General features: G+C 40.9%; 1 protein-coding gene across 1 annotated transcript in view; it reads right to left on the bottom strand.

Annotated features, from left to right (window-relative positions):
• Positions 1-26,966, bottom strand: part of LOC129644212 (antigen WC1.1-like) — a 110,201-nt gene that overhangs the window by 23,099 nt on the left and 60,136 nt on the right. Inside the window, exons 3-8 of the mRNA XM_055569726.1 lie at positions 9,341-9,649; positions 8,933-9,250; positions 5,315-5,407; positions 4,924-5,238; positions 2,012-2,326; positions 890-893 (exon numbers count right to left, since the gene is read on the bottom strand). Coding sequence (XP_055425701.1) covers positions 890-893; positions 2,012-2,326; positions 4,924-5,238; positions 5,315-5,407; positions 8,933-9,250; positions 9,341-9,649 — 1,354 coding nt within the window. The remainder of the gene's footprint in view (positions 1-889; positions 894-2,011; positions 2,327-4,923; positions 5,239-5,314; positions 5,408-8,932; positions 9,251-9,340; positions 9,650-26,966) is intronic.

Here is a 26,966-nt window from a genome sequence, read left to right on the forward strand (position 1 = left end):
GGCCTTACAAATAGCTGAGAAAAGAAGAGAAGCTAAAGGCAAAGGAGAAAAGGAAAGATATACCCATTTGAATGCAGGGTTACAAAGAGTAGCAAGGAGAGATCAGAAAGCCTTCATCAGCAATCAATTCAAAAAAAAAAAAAAGATGAAAACAAAGAATGGGAAAGACTAGAGATCTCTTGAAGAAAATTAGAGACACTAAGGGAATGTTTCATGCAAAGATGAGCACAATAAAGGACAGAAATGGTATGGACCTAACAGAAGCAGAAGATATTAAGAAGAGGTGGCAAGAATACACAGAGGAACTATATGAAAAAGATCTTCATGACCCAGAAAACCACAATGGTATGATCACTCACCTAGAGCCAGACATCCTGGAATGTGAAGTCAAGTGGACCTTAGGAAGCATCACTACAAACAAAGCTAGTGGAGGTGATGAAATTCCAGTTGAGCTATTTCAAATCCTGAAAGATGATGCTGTGAAAATGCTGCACTCAATATGCCAGCAAATTTGGAAAACTCAGCAGTGGCCACAGGACTAGAAAAGGTCCGTTTTCATTCCAATCCCAAAGAAAGGCAATGCCAAAGAATGTTCAAACTAGAGAACAATTGCACTCATCTCACAAGTTAGCAAAGTAATGTTCAAAATTCTCCAAGCCAGGCTTCAGCAATATGTGAACTGTGAACTTCCAGATGTTTAAGCTGTATTTAGAAAAGGCAGAGGAACCAGAGATCAAATTGCCAACATCTGCTGGATCATTGAAAAAGCAAGAAGAGTTCCAGAAAAACAGCTACTTTTGCTTTATTGTCTATGCCAAAACCTTGACTGTGTGGATCACAACAAACTGTGGAAAATTCTGAAAGACTTGGAAATACCAGACTACCTGACCTGCCTCTTGAGAAATCTGTAATGCAGGTCAAGAAGCAACAGTTAGAACTGGACATGGGACAACAGACAGGTTCCAAATTGGGAAAGGAGTACATCAAGGCTGTATATTGTCACCTGGCTTATTTAACTTATATGCAGAGTACATCATGTGAAATGCCAGGCTGGATGAAGCACAAGCTGGAATCAAGATTGCCAGGAGAAATATCAATAACCTCAGCTATGCAGATGACACCACCCTTATTGCAGAAAGCAAAGAAGAACTAAAGAGCCTTTTGTATGAAAGTGAAAGAAGATAGTGATAAAACTCTCTTAAAACTCAACATTTGAGTTTGAGTTTGGCTTAAAACTCAACATTCAGAGAAGTAAGATCATGGCATCCAGTCCCATCAATTCATGGCAAATAGAAGATAGACTTTATTTGGGGGACCTCTAAAATCACTACAGATAGTGGTTTCAGTCATGAAATTGAAAGACACTTGCTCCTTGGAAGAAAATCTGTGACCAACCTAAACAGCATATTAAAAAGCAGAGACATTACCAAAAGAGGTCCTTCTAGTCAAAGCTATGGTTTTCCCATTAGTCCAGTATGAATGTGAGAGATGGACTATAAAGAAAGCTGAGCACCAAAGAATTGATGCTTTTGAACTGTTGCATTGGCGAAGACTCTTGAGAGTCCCTTAAACTGCAAGGATATAAATCCAGTCAATCCTAAAGGAAATCAGTCCGGAATACTCACTGGAAGGACTGATGCTGAAGCTGAAACTCCAATAGTTTGGCCACCCTTTGGGAAGAACTGACTCATTGGAAAAGACCCTGATGCTGGGAAATATTGAAGGCAAGAGGAGAAGGGGATGGCAGTGGATGAGATAGTGGGATGGCATCACCAACGCGATGGACATGATTTTAAGTAGGCTCCTGCAGTTGGTGTTGGACTGGGAAGCTTGGCGTGCTGCAGTCCATGGGATTGCAAGGAGTTGGTCACAGCTGAGCAACTGAACTGAGCTGGTCTTAACTTCATTTTGTGGACCCATGTTAAATTCATGAGTTAAATATGAAAATATAAAATCTCATTATTAATATTCTATGGGTTTAAGACAGACACAGAAACAGACAGTAATTCACCTGAACATGAGATGTAGGCTTCCTCCTTTGGAGAGCATGAACTGCAATTCCAAGGGTCAGAAGGACACTGCCAGAGAGAGGTATCAGTGTTCCGACACCGGATTCCATCTACCCACTGGGGTCTAGAACCTTCTCTAAGAGCAACAGAAAAGTTGAGACTTCCACTGTCCCCACAGCCAAGCTGACTGCAGATGATGGACACAGTGGTGTCTTTCATGGAGCTTTGGCAGACACTGCCCCAGGTCCCGTTGTAGAAAACTTCCAGCCACCCAGCACACTGCTTATCCTCGCTCACCATTCTGAGGGCCAGGAACTCTAAGATAGAAAGGGAGAAATCAGGACTGGTGAGAACTTCACTCAGTGCTTTGGGTTTTCCTTTCCCCCAGAAATAGTGCCCATTCATCCCTGAACCAGCTGAAGAGATACCCATTAGATAATAAGAGTGAAAGTTGTCTCCCTTTTACCTGACTTTGTCCATTTGTGTCTATCTTTTTAAACATGTCTACCACCATGATGTAGTGAATATGAGCAGAGAGGAAGAGCAACCTGGTCACCTTCAGGGAGGAAAGCTGAATTCTGCTTCCTGACCAAACCTCTAAGAGAATGTGAAAGGGATGTGATATGGATATTGAGGCAGTGGCAGGATAATGAACACACAGAAATCTCATCCAAGTCCCTGGGTCCATGAATATGCTACCTAACCTGGCAAAAGGGATTTCACATATGTGATCAAGGTAATAATCATGGGATGGTGAAATTAAGTTGGACTATTGTGGATTAACTATGTGAACCCAGTCTAATCACATTCTTATTGGGTTGGCCAGAAAGTTCCTTTGGTTTTTATGTCAAAAAGACATTTTTCATGTTCACTCAGAACTTTATTGAACAGCATATTCATCATTTTGTTCTACTACCTTCTGCCATTTTCAGGCAGCTTCATAATTCCCTGTTCCCAAAACTTTTATCTTTCTAAGCAAAGAACTAATCCAAGTGCGTTTTATAGTCTTCCAGTGAATTTAAAATTTTTCCATTAAGAGAATTTTGTAAAAATCTAAAGAAATGGAAATCCAAAACTTCAATGTCTGGTAAACACAGCTGATGAATCAGAACTAGCCAAACTGTGGCAGTTTTTGCCTGGCCTACAAAGAAATATGTGGTCTTGCATTATCCTGATGGAAGATTATGCATTTTCTTTGGATTAATTCTGAATGCTTTTCATTAAGTGCTGTTTTCAGTTGGTCTAATAGGGAATAGTACTTGTTGGAATTATCATTCAGTTTCTGGAAGGTACTCCCTTAAGAGAGGACTCCCTTCCAGTACCACCACATATACAACATCACCTTCTTTGGAAGAAGACCGGCCTTTGGTGTGGTTGATGGTGGTTCATTTCACTTGCCCCACAATCTCTTCCATTCCACGTTATTGTGAAGTATCCACTTTTCATCACCCATTACAATTTGTTTCAAAAGCAAAATGTTTTATTTATGTTTAAGTAGAGAATCCCATGTAGAAATACTGCCATGAAGGTTTTTTTCACTTATGTGAAACCCAAACATCAAAGCAATTAATATAACCGAGCTGGTACAAATGACTTTCAATGCTTGATTTGGATATTTTGAGTATGTTGGCTATCTCATGCATTGTATAACATTGTCTTCAAACGATATCTCAATTTGACTTTGATCAACTTCATCTGGTCTACCCTACTCTGCAGTACTGTCCAGTGAGAAATCTCCAACACAAAACTTCATAAACCACTTTTGATGAGTTTTTTCAGTCACCATACTTCCATACACTCCACAAATTTGTTTTGCATTTCAGTTGTGTTTCTAACTTTTCTTGAAATAATAAAGCATGATATGAGGAAAATGTTGCTTTTTTCCTTCCATTTTCAATGTTAAAATGGCTACACAAAAATTCACTAATTTTCATGGTTTAAAAAATATAACCCATGTATAATATCATATATGAAATGAGTTGCCAGTCCAGGTTCGATGCACAATACTGGATTCTTGGGGCTGGTGCACTGGGACGACCCAGAGGGATGGCACAGGGAGGGAGGAGGGAGGAGGGTTCAGGATGGGGAACACGTGTATACCTGTGGCAGATTCATGTTGATATATGGCAAAACCAATAAAATATTGTAAAGTTAAAAAATAAAATATTAAAATATATGTGTGAGTGTGTGTGTGTGCTGATATGATAGCTGCCAAAAAACAATCTAACAAAATTGTTTCAAATGAAGTGAAAGACAGCTAAGTATTACTAGACCATCTTACAGAAAAAATGATGGAACCTTTTGGCCAAATCAATAGAAGCACTCTTTCTTAGCTCTGGCTAGAGGGAGGTGTGACTCTGGATAATAATTAAAGATGTGCAGCGTTGTTGGTCTGATGATGGATGAAGGGGGTCTATGAGCCAAGGAATTCAGGTGGTTTGAAAAGAAACGATATAAGAAATGGGATTCTTCACCAAAGCCTCAGAAGTGATGTGGCTCTGCTGAAACCTTGATTCCAGCCCAGGGAGATCCTGCTGAACATTGAACCTAGAGAACTTTAAGGAAATAAATAGATGTTGTTTTAAACCACTATGTGGCAATTTGTTACAGAAGCAAACAGGAACTAGTACCATGGACTTAAGATTTTCGTCCCATATGTAAGGCAAGGTGAGCCCAACTTTCAGCTGGACTTGTAAGCTCTGCCAGGAAACACTTCTGAGAAGAAAGGACTAGAATGTCAGCTGCTGCAGGAGGAAGTGAAAGCACCTGGTCTTCACATCTGCTGGAAAGACAGGCTTCATGGGAGGAAGCTTCCTTCTCTAGTCCTTTCAGCACCTTTTCCTCAGGGTTCAGACCCCCCCTTCTCCAGGGCTATCACCCCTCCCCTAGACTGTGGACAGTGTGCAGCCCAGACCTGAGCAGATGACCCCCGCGTCCTGCTTGTGTCTGCAGTCGTGCCGCCCCCAGCCCCGGGAAGGGCACCTCCACACGTGAGACTCATTTCCTGTACAGTTCACGTTGCCCAGCCATATGGGTCCTGATCCTGCCCCAAAGTGAGCAGACACCGTGGCATTGAGGGCTTCTCCACAGCCCAGCTGCCTGCACACCACGCGGGCATCATCCAGGTCCCAGCCGTCATCACAGATGGTGCCCCAGGAGCCCTGGTCAAGGATCTCCACTCTCCCGGCGCAGGGACCTCCTCCTTCCACCAGGCGGAGCTGTCTGCTGTCTGAGGAGAGAGAAAAGGAACAATGGGGCGTTGACCTGGGGGATGAGAATGATCTTCTGTCTTGTGGGACCCTCACCTGAGCAGTAGCGGGCGCTCTCCTCTGAGGCTGAAGAGCCTGCTGGTTCCGAGCGGGAATCGTTGCACTGGGGCAGCACATGGGTCTGGTTTCCTGCAGAAACAGCAATGATCAGAGGGTTTGTGGGCCGAAGAAGAAATTGAATTAAGCTAAATAATGACCTAGTGATGAAGTCTGAGATAAGCAATGTTAACATAACAGTAAGGTTATCATAATCTTAGGATTCACCTTCTCTAGGGAGAGTTCTGTGGAGAAGGCAATGGCAAGCCACTCCAGTACTCTTGCCTGGAGAACCCTAGGGACGGGGGAGCCTGGTGGGCTGCCGTCCATGAGGTCATTCAGAGTCGGACACGACTGAAGCAACTTAGCAGCAGCAGCAGCAGGGAGAATTCTTCTGACAGTGCCACAATTGTTTTCAGCCAACCATTGCACTAAGAGTGAGTTAAGTAAGCTGTTTTGTCTCTAAATCTATGTGTAAACGGGAAAAGCAGAATAAAATCTTTTCCAAAGTGATTCTACCACTTTTTCATCTACAATGTCTGTTATTAAAAACCATACACATAGAGATCTCATTGAAAACCAGGAGGAAAAAGACATTAGAAAGAATTTCCCAAGTTATTCAGTTACTAGAGTTATCTGATGGAGAATTTAACTTGGCATTATTGAAGGCCTCGTGGAATTAATTGACAAAAGAAATTGACAAAATAACAACAGATACAAATTATAGAGCTGATAAACAACAGCTGATATTAAGTAAAGGACGAGCGTTTCAGCACATTAGCTCGGCATAAGGTAGAGACAGTAAATAGAAGATCAGAGGACAAATGGTCTTCTATTCAGAGATGCAGGTCACATAAGTGTCCTGGTTGCTATAGTTGTTGTTTAGTCAAACAATCCTGTCTGATTTTTTTGGCGATCATATGGACTGTAGCCCACCAGGTTCCTCTGTTCATGGGATTTCTCAGGCAATAATATTGTAGTAGTTTTCCATTTTTTTCTCCAGGGGATCATCAAGTCCCAGGGGTGGAACTCGTGTTTCCTGACTTGGCAGGCGGGTTCTTTACCACTGAGCCACCAGGGAAGTGTGTCCTGGTTATATTGCTGTATAATAAATTTGCCCATAAAACTTAGCCACTTAAGCAAAAAAAAATATATACCTCATCTTGCTTAAGACTTCCTGGGTAAATAATTTGGGAAAGATCCCACTTGGCAGTTCTGTCTTAGAGTCTTTCATGTGGTTGCACTTAGATGTCATCTGGGGCTGAAGCGGTCTGATGACTTGACTGAAGTGTGGTTACATAAGGAAATCCCTTGAAGCATTTTAGGGATAAAGAGACATCATGTCTGCAATCTAATTCAGAAGGATTTTACATATTCATGGAGAAATGTGGTGGGAGGGGGACAAAGAAGGAAAGACCAAAACAGAGATAGAGAGAAATGTCTATCTATCAACTGGGGGGAGAGATTAAAGCAGAATACTAACATTGGGAAATCGAGCTAAAGGTCTTCTGGATTTTTATATTATTCTTACAGCTTTTCTGTAAGTCTCAAATTACATCAAAATTAAAAAAGGGAAAGGTAAAAACAAGTCAGAGATAAATCATTCCTAGGACACTTCCACTAAAAGAAATGCTTATAACATCAAAAACATAAATGCCTAGGAGAAAAATCTAGCAGAAGATGAGCAAAACCTCTGAGATAAATTGGAGACCTAACCGAATGGAGTGATAAACATATATAATGTCAATGAATTGGAAAACTCAACATTGTCAGTCAATCACCTCCAATTTCTGTGTAGATTAATTCTTCTCAAACAAAATATGCTTATGCTCTTTTTTTCCTTTTTTTTGGTGAAAAATGACAAGCTGGGGGATTTCTCTCCTGGTCCAATGGTTGAGAATCAGCCATGCAATGCAGAGGACTCAGGTTCGATCCCTGATATGAGAACTAAGATCCCACATGCCACAGAGCATCTGAGCTGGAACCTCACAACTAGGCACTCCATGTGTCATAACAGAAGATCACACAAGACATAATGAAGATCCATATGCTGCAACTAACACCCAACACCGTAAATATATAATATTTTTAAGAAAATGAAAAGCTGATTCCAAAATTGAAATAAAATACAAAAGAAAAAGAATGACCAACACAGTTGACCAAAAAAGCAACAAAGGTAGAAGAGTTAATAATATAAACGCTTTACATTAAAATTATCCAGACTTCAGTTCAGTTCAGTCGCTCAGTCGTGTCCAACTCTTTGCAACCCCATGAATTGCAGCACGCTTGGCCTCCATGTCCATCACCAACTCCTGGAGTTCACTCAGACTCACGTCCATCGGGTCAGTGATGCTATTCAGCCATCTCATCCTCTGTCCCCCCCTTCTCCTCCTGCCCCCAATCCCTCCCAGCATCAGAGTCTTTTCCAATGAGTCAACTCTTTGCATGTGGTGGCCAAAGTACTGGAGTTTCAGCTTTAGCATCATTGCTTCCAAAGAACACCCAGGACTGACATTATAATAATTAAGAAAATGCAGTATTGTTGCAAGGATAGACAATGATACAATGGAATAGAATAGAGAGTCTTAAAAAAGACTCAGACATATGCTTTTCTTCTTATGAGAAAGGTGGCACTGCAGTGGGGAAAAGAGTCTTTTCAGAAAAAGATTCTGAGTCAGTTGGATGTCATATGAAACTTGATCTTATCTTACACAGATATCAATTGCAGAAGGGATGTGCAATTCTATGCAAGATAAAAATAATTAAACTTCTGAGATACTCTTTGAGAATGCTTTTATGGTCTTGGAGTAGACAAAGTTCTTTTTAAAGGATATAAGAAGTGTTAAAAGTAAAGGAAGAAGTTGGTAAGTTATAATTTCTTAAGATTAAGAGCTTGGCTCACCAAAAGACACCAAACCATTAAGAAAATGAAAATGAAAGACCAAAGGTTAAACACACAAGATAAATAACATCTTTGTACCCAAAGTCATTGTCATGGCAAGTTGTAGCATCATATTTGCATTAGTCAAAAATAGGAAACAACTCAAATCTCTACTATCTATTGTGAAATGGATCAACTCATGGTCATGTGATCATTCAAAGATCTACTCTACAGAAATAAAAATGAATAAAATGCTTCTTTAAGCAACATCATGAGTGAATCTCAAATATAATGGTGACTTAAAGTTATACACAAAAGAAAATACACTGCATAATTTTGTATACAGTTCAAACAATAAAACACTCTATGGTAGTAGGAGTTAGGTGAGCAGTCTTAACTGGAGAGGAGGGAGACACAGTTATGGGGAGACAACAGTGACTGTGGTGCTGGGCATGTTCTCTTTGCTGATCTGAGTACATGACTGAAGCTGCACTTACTGCTTATACATTGTTTTCAATGATTATATTTAAATAATACAAATAATATTGTTGCTTAAAAATACATATTTCCCCTTTCTACTTCTTGCCTTGACTTGGAAAATGAAAGAACAATGAGAAGAACCACATTTCACCATGAAATATCTGACTTTTGATGCCAGTTTCCTGTCACTGTCTGCTCTACAGGACATTTCACTCCAGGAGCATCCTGAGTCCCAGTAGCCCTTCACCCTCTCTTACCTGAGCAGATCACAGAGGCCGTGTTGCCATGAGAACAGTCAAGACCACCCAGGGAAGTCACAGGGCACATCCATAAGAAGGACTCCCCCCCGGAGCAGTGAAATCGGGCTGTTGAGATCTGATCACCTCCTTCCACAAAGTGTGGTCCTCTGGGGGTGGAGATGGCGACTCCACAGCCGAGGTGACGACAGACAACATTGGCATTGGCCAGACTCCAGTGGGAGGCACAGAGTGCTCTCCATTGTCCAGAAATATTCATCTCCACCTGCCCCTCACACTGAGAGGTCCCGTTTGTCATGAGTCGGACTTCTGTGTACATTGGTAGAAGAAGACAGTGTTTCAACAAAGTCTGATTTTCTCACCTGAACAAGGTAAGCAGAGAGGTTATAAACCTGATCTACATCTCACCTGAACAGACAACCTGAACAACTCCACTGTGGTGACAAGTGCCTCCTGGACAGGGCACTCTGGGGCAGGACCAGAGCTCAGGCTCCTCCCCTTTACACCTGAACTCTTCAGCCCAGACCTGGCCACCTGACTCTCTGAAGGGCACATGTCCCAGGACAGACACAACCTTGCCACATCCCAGCTCTGCACAGATGACCTGGGCAGTGGGGAATGTAAAGTTTCTATCAGACACTGGGGTCCAGTCTTTTCCAGAATGAACTTCTACTCGCCCTGAGCAGGGTCCATCTCCTTCAGCTAGACGCATAAATCCTAAAAGAAACAAACAAGGAAACCCAGTGAGTGTTCTTGATCCTGACTTGACAAATGGAAACAACACATCACAGGCAATGATGTGAATGCTTTTCTTTTCCAGGAGTGGACATGGAGAGAGAATTTGATAGTTGGTGTCAGAATTGCCTTTTCATGAACAAGAATCTGAAGAGAAATTCAGAAGAATTTGCAGGGTCAGTTTGGGATGACTGTATCCCAATAATGGATACTCTGAGATTGTTTAGAAATATGAATTCCTTATCTACAGGCCTGGGAACTACAGAGCCCAGGACATATCATCAGAAATGGCTGAATACCAGGAACATGTAATTTATCATTGATTGGAGAAGTGAATTTCACCTTTAGGAGCCCAGGACTACAGAGCCCAAGGAAACTGCATAATGTTTTGGCACTCAAACATGAATGCAGAGATATGAAGAACAGAACCACCCCAGAGACACATGGACTATATCAGTGTAGAGATCTGTCATCCAGACAAAGTTAGAAAACTTTCCTGAGACTTGTGAGGCTATTATTTTGAATAGTTTTCTCTCCCAGGATCTAGTCTCCAAGTGACTTAGGTAAGGAAAATCATGAAGCAGGATCCATGAGTGCATGCCACCCTGTATAGGGGTTGTCTGAGAGAAGAAATATAGACATTGTAAATAATCTACTTTTATGGTTTTTGTATTATAATTTTCTGATAATTTTTAATGGCAAAAATTCCATAATCTGAGGGATTTCATCATCACTACATTACCAATGTGCTAAAAGGAGTTCTTCGAGTTTAAATGAATAAACAAAACAATGATATAAAAGTATCTTCACATATGAAATTGTAAATCTTACTAGTAAATCTGGAGAGAAATACAGAATATTGTAATACTGTAATAGTGGTACATAACTTGCTTTTAACATTAGTATATAAATATAAATCAAGAGACCATCATAAGAGTAACTATAATTACAGAAAGCTGCTGTTGGAAACACATTATAGAAAAAAAGCAAAATCTGACATCAATCACTTAAAGTGTAGGGGAGGAGTAAAATGCAGTTTCTGCATGCTGTTGAAATTAAGTTGTTTTCATAACAGTACTTAACTTCTGCTATAAACTGTTCTAGTTATAAAATGTTTGATACAAGTTCCATGGTAACTACAATAAAAAGTATAGTACATACACACAGAAAAAGAGAAATTAATCAGAGCATACCACTATAAGAAATCATCAAGCCACAAATACAACACAGAAGAAAGTAGGAGCAAGAAACTATAAAACAATGAATAAAATGGCAATGTAAGTCCTTACCTTTCAATATGATTATAAATGTAAAATCCTACACTTTCCAATCAAATATATGGATTATCTGAATGGATTAAAAGCAAGATCCAACTACATACTGTGTATAAGAGACTCACTTTAGATTTCATGACTCCTGTAGGCTGAAAGAGATGCCATGCAGATAATAGCCAAAAGAGATTAAAGTCAGGCAAAAGAGACTTTAAGTCAAAAACTGTCACAAGAGACGGTTCAACTGAAAGATATAGCAACTACAGATATATATGCATGGAACATTATAGCATTTCAATACACAAGACAGCATGGACAGCTCTTAAGGGAGAAGTAGAAGCAACACATTAACAGTAGAAAACTCCAATATCCCACTCTATAATTAATTGATCATTCAAACAGAAAATCAATATTCATTCTTCTTAAGCACACATGGAATATTTTCCAGGATAAATACAAGTCTTTAGTGGTATCGTGGATGTAGTAGCAGTAGTAATATATAAGGTACTGCTGCTGCTAAGTCGTTTCAGTCATGTCTGACTCTATGAGACCCCATAGACTGCAGCCCACCAGGCTCCCCCATCCCCAGGATTCTCCAGGCAAGAACACTGGAGTGGGTTGCCATTTCCTTCTCCAATGCATAAAGGTGAAAAGAGAAAGTGAACTTGCTCAGTCATGTCTGACTCTTAGCGACCCCATGGACTGCAGCCTACCAGGCTCCTCCGCCCATGGGATTTTCCAGGCAAGAGTACTGGAGTGGGGTGCCATTGCCTTCTCCGAATATATAAGGTAGCAGTAGTAATATCTAAGGTACAAGAAGACAGAATATATCTGTGCAAACAGTAGAGTTTACCTACGTAAAGGGAAATGCATGGAAAGAGATGTAAAGCAAATGTAAAAATAACAACCATGGTTATCTGTGAATAATAGTATCATGGGTGATTTTTTTCTTCTTTATACTTTTGTGTAGATTACACATTTTCTACAATGAGTGTGTTATTGTGATTAAAAAAAAAACAACTTGTATTTAGGCTACAAACAAGTTTTAACAAATTCAAGAAAATTTGAATCATTCCAAGTATCTTTTCTGAACACAATGGAATGAAACTAAAAGTGAATAGTGATAAGAAAACAAAAAAATCATGAATAGATTGAAAGTAAACAATATACATATTTTAGATTGTATTTTAGGATTGTACTTTCTATATCTATAATGAATGTCATTAGGATTTTGAGAGGGATTGCATGAAACCTGTAAATCACTTTGAGTGGTATAGACATTTTAACAATATTGATTCTTCCAATCCATGAACACAAGATACTTTTTATTTATCTATATCTTCATTAATTTCTTTCATATATGTTTTATAATTTTGAAAGAAGGTGGCATGCTGCCAAAAGAGAAGGAGAAGGGAGTAAGAAGAAGGAAGCCAAAATCAAGTAAGGCCTAATTTGTAGAGTTCTGAGTTTCAAAAGCCTCAATCTGTATAAAATGCACAAGTATTTGGGGGAAATAATTGTCAAATTAGTAATTAGCATATTTCATTGCACTCTCCTCCTCTTATATGCCACCTAACTGTTCCATCCTTTCTCATTTCTCCCACTTGAGAGAAGCAAACACAATTTTAAAAGATACGGATGGATGGCAAACAAAATGGAAAAAGGAAAGCAACTGCTGTAGAAGTGGAGTGTAATTTGGGTATGTGGCAAGTAAAAGTGGGATAACAAGAAGTTTTGAAGCTAAAGAAGAGATACTAAAATAAAAATTTATCACTTTGCCACCCAAGGAACATATTTTGAAAGGAATGCAATGTAATGCAATGAAAAACATTGTTCGATTCATCAAGTGAAATTCCCTGCTATCAGACTCTTTTCTGATTATTTATTGCTAGAATTCTTTCTGTTAAATGACTGCCTAGCAATGTCCAACTTCCAATCCAAAAGTTATATGACTTTCTGAAAAACAAAAATGTAACTCATAGCAAAATTTTTAAAGAGCAGTCACTAAAAACAGATTCAAAAATTATAGAAATTATTTAATTGACTGCTAATATTTAAAGACACTAACATAAATATGTTTTTTATGCAGCAAGAAAATAAAGCAGAGACAAAAAAATAACCAAATGGAGTTTTTTAAAACTGAAAAATCAATATATGTAATGAAAAATTATTTGGATTAACATAAAAAGGAATTAGATATGGCAGAACAAGAAAAAGGGGATGGGGAAATTAAGCACATATCAATATAGACTATTCAAACTGAAGCAGAGGGGAAAAAAGGCAAAAAACAAAACATGAATGGAAACTCTAGCACTTGGGACAAGAGTAAACCATGCAAAAATATGTATATTTGGAGACTCAAAATAAGGGATGAGTAGAAAACTAGTTGTAAATAATGGATGAAGTTTTCCAAATTTAATGAAAGCTATAAACCAAACCAAAAAGCTAAACAAACTCTAAAAGATAAAAATAAGGAAAACTACCTCAGACATTTGATAATATGATTGTAGAAAACCCGTGATAACCCCCCCCCAAAAAAAATCCTAGAAGCACCCATGAAATATTGACATCTTATGTAAAGGGGTACAAAAATAAGTATTACTGGCTATTTACTCGAGGCAATGCTAGCCATCAGTTCAGTTCAGTTCAGTTGCTCAGTCATGTCCGACTCTTTGTGACCCCATGAATCGCAGCACGCCAGGCCTCCCTGTCCATCACCAACTCCCAGAGTTCACTCAGACTCACGTCCATCAAGTCAGTGATGCCATTCAGCCATCTCATCCTCTGTCGTCCCCTTCTCCTCTTGCCCCCAATCCCGCCCAGCATCAGAGTCTTTTCCAATGAGTCAACTCTTCACATGAGGTGGCCAAAGTACTGGAGTTTCAGCTTTAGCATCATTCCTTCCAAAGAAATCCGAGGGCTGATCTCCTTCAGAATGGACTGGTTGGATCTCCTTGCAGTCCAAGGGACTCTCAAGAGTCTTCTCCAACACCACAGTTCAAAAGCATCAATTCTTCAGCGCTCAGCTTTCTTCCCAGTCCAACTCTCACATCTATACATGACCACTGGAAAAACCATAGCCTTGACTAGACGGACCTTTGTTGGCAAAGTAATGTCTCTGCTTTTCAATATGTTATCTAGGTTCGCCATAATTTTTCATAGGCCAATGTAAAAGCATCTTTAAGGTAGTGTGGCAAAACTTTCTAAACTAGAATTCAGTCACCAGTGAAAATATTTTTAAAAATTATTAATAGTTAAAATGTCTTCATACAAAAAAGATGATAGAATTTGAGACCACCAGACCATCACTACACAAAAAAATTCTACAGTAAGGTATTCAAGCTAAAGGAAAATGCCCAAAGCTATGAAGACTGCTCTAAATGATAATTCTGTGGGTAAATACAAAGACTATTGCACATTTTTTTTTGTTTACATTTATTTTTTTTTATTTTTTTATTTTTAATTTTATTTTATTTTTAAACTTTACATAACTGTAACACACAAGGGAATACCCATAAGGATAACAGCTGATCTTTCAATAGAAACTCTTCAAGCCAGGAGGGAATGGCAAGACATACTTAAAATGATGTATTGCACATTTTTAAAATAATAGAATATTTAAGGCAAAAATAGCCACAACATTTTGTAAGATTTATTAATTTGTTTCATTATTTGTTAAGTGACAAGCTATTATTTTAAGGGGTCCCTTGATATTTCAGTTGGTAAAGAATACACCTGCAATGCATAAGACCCTGATTCAATTCCCGAGTTGGGAAGATCTGCTGGAGAAGGGATAGGCTACCCACTCCAGTATTCTTAGGCTTCCCTTGTTAGAATTGTAAAGAATCCACCTGCTATGCGGGAGACCTGGGTTTGATCACTGGGTTGAGAAGATCCCCTGGAGAAGGGAAAGGCTAACCCACTCCATTATTCTGGCCTTGAGAATTCCATGGACTGTATAGTCCATGGGGTCACAAAGAGTTGGACACGACTGAGTGATTTTCAGTTTTCACTTATCATTTTAAGGTAAAATGTGCAAGATGGATCAGTATAAGGACTTGAGCTCACCTCCTCTCACAAAAGCACAAAAATCACAACTAACTGCTGAACAGCAGTTAAAAAAGCATGTAACCTATCAAAAAAGATGCTCTACATCCAAAGACAAAGCCACAATAAGATGGTAGGAGGGGTGAATTTACAATATAATCAAATCTCATACCCACCAGGTGAGTGATCTATAAACTGGAAAATATATGACAGATTCCCCACAGAATGTTTCTGAAACTGAGGTCAAGCTCCCCACCCTGGGGGTCTGGCATAAGGAAGAGCAGCCCCAAGAGCACTTGATTTTGAAGGCCAGGGGTCTTGATCATAGGAAATCCACAGGAACAAGGGAAGTGAAGTGAAAGTTGCTGAGTCATGGTCAACTCTTTGTGACCCCATGAACTGTAGCCTGCCAGGCTCCTCTGTCCATGGAACTCTTCAGGCCAGAATACTGGAGTGGATAGCCTTTCCCTCCTCCAGGGGATCTTCTCAACCCAGGGATTGAACCCAGGTCTCCCGCACTGCAGGCAGATTCTTTACTGTCTGAGCCACCAGGAAAGCCCAAGAATACTGGAGTGGGTAACCTATCCCTTCTCCAGCAGATCTTCCCAACCCAGGAATTGAACCAGGATCTCCTGCATGGTAGGCAGATTCTTTACAAGCTGAGCTCCCAGGGAAGCCCACTGGGGCCCAGATAAAAAGTCATGACTTCACAGAAGCAAAGACCAGACCCACCTGCTTGTCTTATAGGGTCTTCTGGGGAGGTGGGGGCAGCTGTGGCCCACTGCAGGGACAAGGACATTGGTGGCAGAGGTACCAGGGAGTACTCATTGGTGTGAGCTCCCCTGGATGCTGCCATTTTGAAACTAAGATCTGGCCCCACCCAACAGCCTTCAGGCTCCAGTGCTGGGATGCTCAGGTCAAACAACCCACAGGGCAGGAACACAGCCCTGCCCATTAGCAGATGGGCAGTCTAAACTCTTCCTGTGGTGGTGGTTTAGTCACTAAGTTGTGTCCAACTCTTGCAGCCCCATGGACTGTAACCCATCAGGTTCCTCTGTCCATGGGATTTTCCAGGCAAGAATACTGGAGTCAATTGCCATTTCTTTCTCCAGAGGATCTTCCCGACCCAGGGATCAAACCCAGGTCTCCTGCATTGCAGGCAGATGCTTTACCAACTGAGCTATGAGAGAAGCCCATACCTCTTCCTGAGATTATTGATATTTCTCCCAGCAATCTTGATTCCAGCTTAACCTCAGGTATGCTCATGACACAACCCTTATGGCAGAAAGCAAAGAAGAACTAAGGAACCTCTTGATAAAAGTGAAAGAGGAGAGTGCAAAAGTTGGCTTAAAACTCAACATTCAGAAAACAGATCATGGCATCTGGTCCCATCACTTCATGGCAAATAGATTGGGAAACAGTAGAAACAGTGACAGACTTTATTTGTGTGTGTGTGTGTGGGGGGGGTGCTGCAGATGGTGACTGAAGCCATGAAATTAAAAGACGCTTACTCCTTGGAAGAAAAGTTATGACCAACCTAGACAGCGTATTAAAAAGCAGAGACATTACTTTGCCAACAAAGGTCCATCTAGTCAAAGCTATAGTTTTTCCAGTAGTCATGTATGGATGTGAGAGTTGGACTATAAAGAAAGCTGAGCACAATAGAATTGATGCTTTTGAGCTGTGGTGTTGGAGAAGACTCTTGAGAGTCCCTTGGACTGCAAGGAGATAAAACCAATCCATCCTAAAGGAAATCAGTCCTGAATATTCACTGGAAGCACTGATGTTGAAGCTGAAACTCCAATACTTTGGCCACCTGATGCGAAGAGCTGACTCATTTGAAAAGACCCTGATGCTGGGAAAGATTGAAGGCAGGAGGAGAAGGGGATGACAGAGGATGAGATGGTTGGATGGCATCACTGACTCAATGGACATGAGTTTGAATAAACTTCGGGAGTTGGTAATGGACAGGGAGACCTGTTGTGCTGCAGTCCATGAGATCACAAAGAGTCTGACATGACTGAGTGACTGAACTGAACTGAAACTCTTCCTGAGCTCACAGCTGCCTCTATACAGATCTTTTGACATGACCCTGCCCACAGAAGATCAAGAATTAGCTCCACCCACTAGTCATCAGACACCAGTCACTCCCACCAGGAAGTCTGCACAAGCCTCTAGATGAGTCTCACCCACCAGGGGACAGACACCAAAAGGAAGAAGAAGGACAATCCTCCAGCCTGTGGAAAAGTGACCATAAACACAGAAAGTTAGACAAAATAAGATAGCAGAAGAATATATTCCAGACAAAGGTACAAGATAAAATCCCAGAAGAACAACTAAGTGAAGTTGAAATAGGCAATCTGCCTGAAAAATAATGCAGAGTAATGATAGTGAAGATGATCCAAGATTTTGGAAAAAGAATGGAGGCATGGAATGAGATGACACAAGAAATGTTTAACAGCACTAGAAGATATACAGAACAGAGTTGAAGAATGCAGTAAAAGAAATGAAAAATATACTAGAAGGAATCAATAGCAGAATAAACGAGGCAGAGAAACAGATAAATGAGCTAGAAGACAGAATGGTGAATATCACTGTTGTAGGACAGAAAAAAGAATATAAAAATGTAAGGACAATCATTGGAACAACATTAAGAAACCTCTGGGACAACATTAAATGCACAAACATGCACATTTTAGGGGCTCCAGAAGGAGAAGAGGCCTGTGAAAATATTTGAAGAGACAATAGCTGAAACTTTTCCTAATATGGGAAGGGAAATAGCCACTGAAGTCCAGTAGAAACCCAAGAAGGCACATATCAAGACACACATTAATCAAACTGACAAAAGCTAAAGACAAACTATTAAAAGCAACAAATAGCTTACAAGGAATCCTCATAAGTTTATCAGCTGATTTTTCAGCAGAAACTTTGCAGGCCAAAAGAGAGTGGCATGATATATTTAAACTGATAAAAGGGGGAACCTACCATCAAAAATCCTCTACCCAGCAAGGCTCTTGTTCAGTTTCTATGGAGAAATCAAAAGCTTTACAGACAATAAAAAGCTAACAGAATCCAACACCACTAAACCAGCTTACAACAAATGCTAAAGGAACTTCTCTAGGAAGAAAATAAAGACATAGAAGAAAAAAGAAAATTATGAATGAGAAATCATATCAGTAAAGTCAAACATACAGTAAAGGTAGGAAAACATTCACACACAAATATGATACCAAAACTGGCAATCAGGAGGAGAGTTAAAATACAGACGATTGGAAATGCTTTGGAAATTAGGAGACCAGCAACTTACAATAGTCTGCATATCAAAAGCTCATGGAAACCACAAACCAAAAATCTACAATATATATTCACACAAAAAAGAAAAGGAATCCAAACACAGTATTAAAGATAGCCATCAAATCATAAGAGAAGAGAATCAAAGAGGAAGGGAAGAAAAAAAGACCTACCAAAGAATACAAAGCAATTAACAGAATGTCAGTACAAACACACATACCTATAATTATCTTAAATGTAAACTGATTCAGTACTCCAACCAAAAGACATAGACTGGCTGGATGAAAACAAAAACAAGACCCATATATATGTATTGTCACTTGTCCATGGGTCTTCACACACCATTTGGGGGGCACTTCTTGGATCAGAAGGTTCTATTGGCACCTCCCCCAAGTACCCACTTGCTGATACTTTGTCTCTCTAGGAGCTGTGAGTATAATAAACTCACACCTCTCCTTGCCTGCACCTTTCCTATATCCCCTCTTATAGCGGCACTTGTCTGACCATCCCATGAAAGAATACAACAAGCTACCATGATGAACCTAATTAATGTGGGTTTAACCAAGCAGTTGTACCTGTATTAAATATTTGGCCTCACCTCCCTGCCTCCTATGACATATCACACAGACCTGAAGGGACCAGTGACCAATGGATCTGGAGCCTTTACTTCCAGGGGCAAGCAAGCCCTTCTGCTCCCTTCAACACGTAATGCTCTAGGAATAACTGTGTGACTGGAATCTTCACCCAAGAATGTACTAAAGGCTGTGATCTGTATTCTTATAGTTACTCTGGGAATGAGACTGAGGCTTTTCTTGCTGGTGATCCCATCCTATATCAGACAGGACTTACCTGAACAGACTACTCCAGCATCATGGGCATGGGAATAACCCTGAGGACGATAGTCTTTCATGGTAGGATAGCCACACTGCTTGAGAGCTGACTCTGTCCCTCTGCAGGAAATAAAAGCAAACCAAATGGGGCCAACTCCTGGTCCAAAATAAGATCCTTGAGGAGCATCAATAGCAGCTCCACACCCCAGCCGTCTGCACACCACAGTTGCCTCTTCTAAGCTCCACTTGTGATCATTCACTGTGCCCCATTTTCCTTGGTGTTTTACTTCCACTCTCCCCTCACAGCGGCGACCTCCATTCTTCAGCCTCAGACTTGCAGCTGTAAGAGACACAGACACAGGAGAGATTTTAGGATACCACGCAGTAGTATACTGGCAAGTGATAAAAAAAATGAATACTTTGATCTCTGAAAAAGAAAATCCTTGTGAATAGCACTTCTTGACTTCTGTGGTATAAATATTCCTACAATGGCCAACTCAAAGCTCCCAATGTGCTATCACTGAACCTGGAGCAGCAAAGGAGGCATCAGGTATTTCTCATGAGCCTGCAGAACCAGCTCCAGGGACACCACCAAGGAGAGGCCTTCACAGACTCTGGATGCTGCCCTCCCTATAGATGTGCTCAAGGTTACAAGGGCCGAGCTTCCCCATCTCAGTTACAGCTCATGGCCCAGGATCTAGGGAGGAACACTCCCTCTCCTTCCCTGTCCATAGGGAGCATCTCATCCAGCCCAGGAACAGAGGGCCAAGTAACAGGCTCTAAAGTGTCCCAGTTGTTCCTGTTGCCTGGTGTTCATGTCCTTGTGTAATCCCCACACTGGAATGTACATAGTAACATGTCCATAACAAATAGTATATGGCAAAAATGAAGAGACGTCACTGAAGAGATTATGCTTCAAGATGACTCCGGTTTTTCTTTTGGTGACCTATCTTGCTCTCTTTCTCTCTTGCTCTGAATAAGCCAACTGCCACATGTGAACTACTTATTGAGAGACCCTCATGACAAGGAAAGGAGGCAGGCCCCTAGCCAACAATCAGGAAGGGACTGAGTCTCTCAGTTCAACAGTCCACCAAGGTCTGGATGCTGCCAACATCCAGATGAGTACATTTGGGCGATAACAACCCCTAGTTGAACCTTCAGATTATTGCATCCTTGCAAGATATGAAATGAATCAGAGAACCCAGATAGGACATGTCAATTCCTGGCTCACAGAAAGTGTGAGATACTAGGCATTTGCTGACTTAAGCTGCCAAGTTCAGAACTAATTTTTTGCTCAATGACATATAACTAATGCATGGCTTCCCTCCAGAGTCAGAAGACAGGGGTCAACAAGCTTGGGGGTTATACATGAGCCCTCACTGCCTCACCCAGATGAGACTTATTTCTGTGTGACCAGGTCTGCTGCCTGGTCCCACCTGTAACTGGGACCAAAACCATTTCTCTCTGTCATATCAGGTCTCACCCCATGTCCCAGGCACGTGCCTTCCTGTTGGGAACTGAGAAGTGAGTTTCCATGAATCAGCTCTATTAGCTTTTAACTCGGGTCAAAAAATGAGAATCTTTCTTATAGTCTAAGGAGAAGTGGTCCCTGGCATACGATTCACAGTGCTCAGTTCTATGACCTGCCCCACGTGTTCTCACTCTGGAAACAGAAGTGATGCATCACAGAGGGAACATCTGGGGAAATGCTGAACTGGAGAAGATCCTGGTGTGTAGTCGGCTCAGGCAGGTGGTCACAACAAGATACCACAGCCTGACTGGTTAAACAACAGAAATGTATTTATCTTATCACAGTTCTGGAGGCTGGTAAGTCAAGATCAAGGTGCTGGCAAGGCTGTGTTCATTATGAGACTTCTGCTCTTGGCTTGCAGGCCATGGCTCCCTCACTGTGTGCTCACCTGGCCTTTCCTCAGGACATGTACACACAGAGAGAGGGAGAGAGATCTGCAAAAGAGGGAGGGAGATCTGCCTCTTCTTCTTATAAAGTCACCTGTTAGATTAGGGCCACATCCTTATGATCTATTTAACATTGTTGGTGGTGGTTTAGTCACTAAGTCATGTCCAGCTCTTGTGACCTCATGGACTATAGCCTGCTAGGCTCCTCTGACCATAGAATTTCCCAGGCAAGAATACTGGAGTAGATAGCCATTTCCTTCTCCAGGGGATCTTTCCAGCCCAGGGATCAAACTCACCTCTCCTGCATTGGCAAGAGGATTCTTTATCACTGAGCCACCAGGGAAGCCTATTTAACCTCAGTTACTTCCTAAAGACCCTATTTCCAATGGATTCAAACTAGGGGCTAGGATTCAACATATTAATTATGGAGTGACACAGTTCAGTCCATAGCCCTGGAGAGGTTCAGGTTTTATAAGTACTGTAAATACAGAATATAATAAGACAATGTCCTTGCCTACATGTAGTTTTTATCTAGTTCATGACACAAACAAGGAGATGATTTCATTACTGTGAAAAGTTCTAGATTTTCTCAGTAATGGTGGGCTTGCTTATTGAGGCTATTTCTTCTGTTGAAAAAGTATAATTAATTTACTAAAAATTATCTTAAAAGCATTAAAGACCTGATAAAGTAGAAAGGGAAAATTGGGCCAACTCTGAAGGGAACATGTAAATTCACTGAGATTCAAAGAGATAGAAAACATTAAAAAAAAAAAAAAAAGAAAGTAAAACTAACCATAAATTCTGGAGCTGAATAATACAATTAGTGAACTGAAGAATTCAATACAGAGCATCAAAAGCAGCCTTGACCATCAGAGAAGTAGAAATATCATATGACATCCCTTATATATGAATCTAAAAAGAAATGAAAAAAAGTGGACTTATTTATGAAACAGACTCACAAATCTAGAGAACTGAACTTGTGTTAAGGGGAAATAATAGAATGAAGGGAGAGTGAGGGAGTTTGGGATCAACTCCTACACACTGCTATATTTAAAGTGGATAATCAACAAAGACCTACTATACAGCACAAGGAACTCTACTGAGTGTTATGTGGCAGCCTGGATGGGAGGGTAGTTTAGGAGAGAATGGATACACAGATCTGTATGGCTGAGTTTATTTGTTGTTCACCTGAAACTGTCATAACATTGTTAATTGGTTATGTTCATTGTTCAGTGTAGTGGGAATTCCTAATAATGTACTTTCACAGCCTTGAGAAATTTCACAGAAATTGCACCTGGAAAAACAGCATATATTAAGAAACTGTGTTTTTCTTAAGAATAATCTTGTTACAAACCCTAAGCCCAGACCCAGAAGGGAGTATGACTGGGATCATGAAAGCATGGACCTTGGAACATCAGGTCAGCATCAGGCATGAATGCTGCCTATGCACTTGCTGATTGTTCCTGAGACTAGCCCAAAAGGGAACGGTGTGGGGTAAAAACAAGGAGATCTGGACTGTGTCAGTGTAGTGTCTTGGAAATGATAATATCAAAAAAAGCAAAGATGGGCAAAATAAAGGACAGAAATAGTATGGACCTAACAGAATCAGAAGATATTAAGAAGATGTGGGAAGAATACACAGAAGAACTATGCAACAAAGATCTTCATGAGCCAGATAATTACAGTGGTGTGATCACCAACCTAGAGCCAGCCATCCTGGAATGCGAAGTCAAGTGGGCCTTACGAAGCATCACTACAAACAAAGCTAGGAGAGGTGATGGAATTTCAGTTGAGCTATTTCAAATCCTAAAAGATGATGCTATGAAAGTGCTGCACTCAATATGCCAGCAAATTTGGAAAACTCAGCAGTGGCCACAGGACTGGAAAAGGTCAGTTTTCATTCCAATCCCAAAGAAAGGCAATGCCAAAGAATGCTCAAACTACTGCACAATTGCACTCATCTCACATGCTAGTAAAGTAATGCTCAAAATTCTCCAAGCCAGGCTTATACAGTACATGAACTGTGAACTTCCAGATATTCAAGCTGGATTTAGAAAAGGCAGAGGAACCAGAGATTAAAATGCCAACATCCATTGGATGATCAAAAGAGTTAGAGAGTTCTATTTCTGCTTTATTGACTATGCCAAAGCCTCTGACAGTGTGGACCACAACAAACTGTGGAAAATTCTGAAAGAGATGGAAATACCAGACCACCTGACCTGCCTCTTGAGAAATCTGCATGCGGGTCAGGAAGCAACAGTTAGAACTGGACATGGAACAACAGACTGGTTCCAAATAAGGAAAGGAGTATGTCAAGGCTGTATATTATAACCCTGCTTATTTAACTTATATGCAGAATACATCATGAGAAATGTTGGTCTGGATAAAGCACAAGCCAGAATCAAGGTTGCTGGAAGAAATATCAATAACTTCAGATATTCAGATGACACCACCCTTATGTCAGAAAGCAAAGAAGAACCAAAGAGCCTCTTGATAAAAGTGAAAGAGGAGAGTGCAAAAGTTGGCTTAAAACTCAACATTCAGAAAACTAAGATCATGGCTTCTGTCCCATCACTTCATGGCAAATAGATGGGGAAACAGTGGAAACAGTGACAGACTATTTTGGGGGGCTCCAAAATCTTTATTTTGGGGAGCTGCAGATGGTGACTGCAGCCATGAAATTAAAAGACGCTTACTCCTTGGAAGAAAAGTTACACCCAACCTAGACAGAATATCTAAACGTAAGACCAGAAACTATAAAACTCCTAGAGGAGAATATAGGCAAAACACTCTCCAACATCCATCACAGCAGGATCCTCTATGACCCACCTCCCATAATATTGGAAATAAAAGCAAAAATTAAAAAAATGGGACCTAATTAAACTTAAAAGCTTCTGCACAACAAAGGAAACTATAAGCAAGGTGAAAAGACAGCCTTCAGAATGGGAGAAAATAATAGCAAATGAAGCAACTGACAAACAACTAATCTCAAAAATATACAAGCAACTCCTACAGCTCAATTCCAGAAAAATAAATGACCCAATCAAAAAATGGGCCAAAGAACTAAATAGACATTTCTCCAAAGAAGACATACAGATGGCTAACAAACACATGAAAAGATGCTCAACATCACTCATTATCAGAGAAATGCAAATCAAAACCACTATGAGGGACCATTTCACGCCAGTCAGAATGGCTGTGAACCAAACGTCTACAAGCAATAAATGCTGGAGAGGGTGCAGAGAAAAGAGAACCCTCTTACACTGTTGGTGGGAATGCAAACTAGTACAGCCACTATGGAGAACAGTGTGGAGATTCCTTAAAAAAACTGGAAATAGAACTGCCTTATGATCCAGCAATCCCACTGCTTGGCATACACTCTGAGGAAACCAGAAGGGAAAGAGACACATGTACTCCAATGTTCATCGCAGCACTGTTTATAATAGCCAAGACATGGAAGCAACCTAGATGTCCATCAGCAGATGAATGGATAAGAAAGTTGTAGTACATATACACAATGGAGTATTACACAGCCATTAAAAAGAATACATTTGAATCAGTTCTAATGAGGTGGATGAAACCGGAGCCTATTATACAGAGTGAAGTAAGCCAGAAAGAAAAACACCAATATAGTATACTAACACACATACATGGAATTTAGAAAGATGGTAACAATAACCCTGTGTACGAGACAGCAAAAGAGACACTGATGTATAGAACAGTCTTTTGGACTCTGTGGGAGAGGGAGAGGGTGGGATGATTTGGGAGAATGGCATTGAATTATGTATAATACCATATATGAAATGAGTCGCCAATCCAGGTTCGATGCACCATACTGGATGCTTGGGGCTGGTGCACTGGGACGACCCAGAGGGATGGTATGGGGAGGGAGGGGGGAGGAGGGTTCAGGATGGGGAACACATGTATACCTGTGGCAGATTCATTTTGATATATGGCAAAACCAATAAAATATTGTAAAGTTAAATAAAATACAATTTAAAAAAAAGGCAATAACATTACTTTACCAACAAAGGTCCGTCTAGTCAAAGCTATGGTTTTTCCAGTAGTCATGTATGGAGGTAAGAGTTGGACTATAAAGAAAGCTGAGCACTGAAGAATTGATGCTTTTGAACTGTAGTGTTCGAGAAGACTCTTGAGAGTCCCTTGGACAGCAAGGAGATCCAACCAGTTCATTCTAAAGGAAATCAGTCCTGAATATTCATTGGAAGGACTGATGCTGAAGCTGAAAGTCCAATACTTTGACCACCTGATGAGAAAAACTGACTCATTTGAAAAGACCCTCATGCTGGGAAAGATTGAAGGTGGAAGGGGAAGGGTATGACAGAGGATGAGGTGGTTAGACGGCATCACCGACTCAATGGACATGAGTTTGAGTAAACTCCGGGAGTTGGTGAGGGACAGGGAGGCCTGTTGTGCTGCAACAGTTGCAATAGTGCTGCAACAGCTGTGCTGCACCCTTTGTGACCCCTGCCCATGGGGTCACAAAGAGTTGGACACAACTGAGTGACAGAACTGAACTGAACTGAGTCTGCAATTAGGAATAAAAGCTGGATTCAGAGTGGACTCTGCACCTCAGTCCAGCAGAGGCTGCAGGCCCCCAATCCATTGCACCAGATTTCATGTTCTGTCTTCATTTTCATCACTCACTCCCATACCATTAGGGCAACAGTTCAGTTACCCAGTCATGTCCAATTCTTTGTGACCTCATGGACTACAGTGTGCCAGGCCTCCCTGTCCCTCACCATCTCCCAGAGTTTGACCTAGTTCATCTTCATTGATCGGTGATGCAGTCCGGTCATCTCATCCTCTGCTGCCCTCTTCTCCTTCTGCCCTCAATCTTTCCCAGCATCATGGACTTTTCCAATGAGTTGTTTGTTCACATCAGATGACCAAAATACTGGAGCTTCAGCTTTAGCATCAGTCCTTCCAGTGAATATTCAGGGTCAATCTCCCATAAGGTTGACTGGTTTGATCTCCTTGTTGTCCAAAGGACTTTCAAGAGTCTTCTTCAGAACCACAGTTTGAAAGCATCAATTCTTTGGCATTCTAGCTTCTTTACAGTCCAGCTCTCACAACAGTTTGTAACATTGGGAAGACCATAACCTTGACTATATGGATCTTTGTTGGTAGAATAATGTCTCGGCTTTTCAACACAGTCTAGGTTTGTCATCGCTTTCCTGACAAGAAGCAGCTATCTTCTGATTTCATGGCTGCAGTCACCATCTTCGGTGATTTTGGAGCCCAAGAAGAGGAAATCTGTCACTACTTCCACCTTTTCCCTCTCTATTTGCCAAGCAATAATGGGGCCAGATACCTATATTACAATATAAAATAAAATGTTTAAAAAAAACAAACATACTTGACCAAGCAGAAGAATCAATGGGTTAAAAGAAAGATCAGTTGAAATTATACAATCAGAGGAGCGAAAATAATGAAAAGAAATTAAAAAAAAAAAAAACCTACAGGAATTATGGATGTCATTAAGAGAAACAAGGTATCCAAGATGCCTGCTCAGTCGAGTCTGACTCTTTGTGACCCCATGGACTGCAGCCCTCCAGAATCCTCTGTCCACAGGATTCTCCAGGCAAGAATACTGGAGTGGGTTGTCATTTCCTTCTCCAGGGGATCTTCCTGACTGAGGGACTGAACCCATGTCTCTTACATCTCCTGCGTTGGCAGGTGGCTTCATTACCATTAGTGCCACCTGGAAGCTTGGGTTCTAATCTTACCTGTACTACTTACTCACATCTTCAGTTCAGTTCAGTCGCTCAGTCATGTCCGACTCTTTGAGACCCCATGAATTGCAGCACACCAGGCCTCCCTGTCCATCACCTACTCCCAGAGTTCACTCAAACTCACATCCATCAAGTCGGTGATGTCATCCAGCCATCTCATCCTCTGTCGTCCCCTTCTCCTCCTGCC

Source organism: Bubalus kerabau, chromosome 1 (assembly GCF_029407905.1).
Source record: "Bubalus kerabau isolate K-KA32 ecotype Philippines breed swamp buffalo chromosome 1, PCC_UOA_SB_1v2, whole genome shotgun sequence".
Taxonomy (NCBI): domain Eukaryota; kingdom Metazoa; phylum Chordata; class Mammalia; order Artiodactyla; family Bovidae; genus Bubalus; species Bubalus kerabau.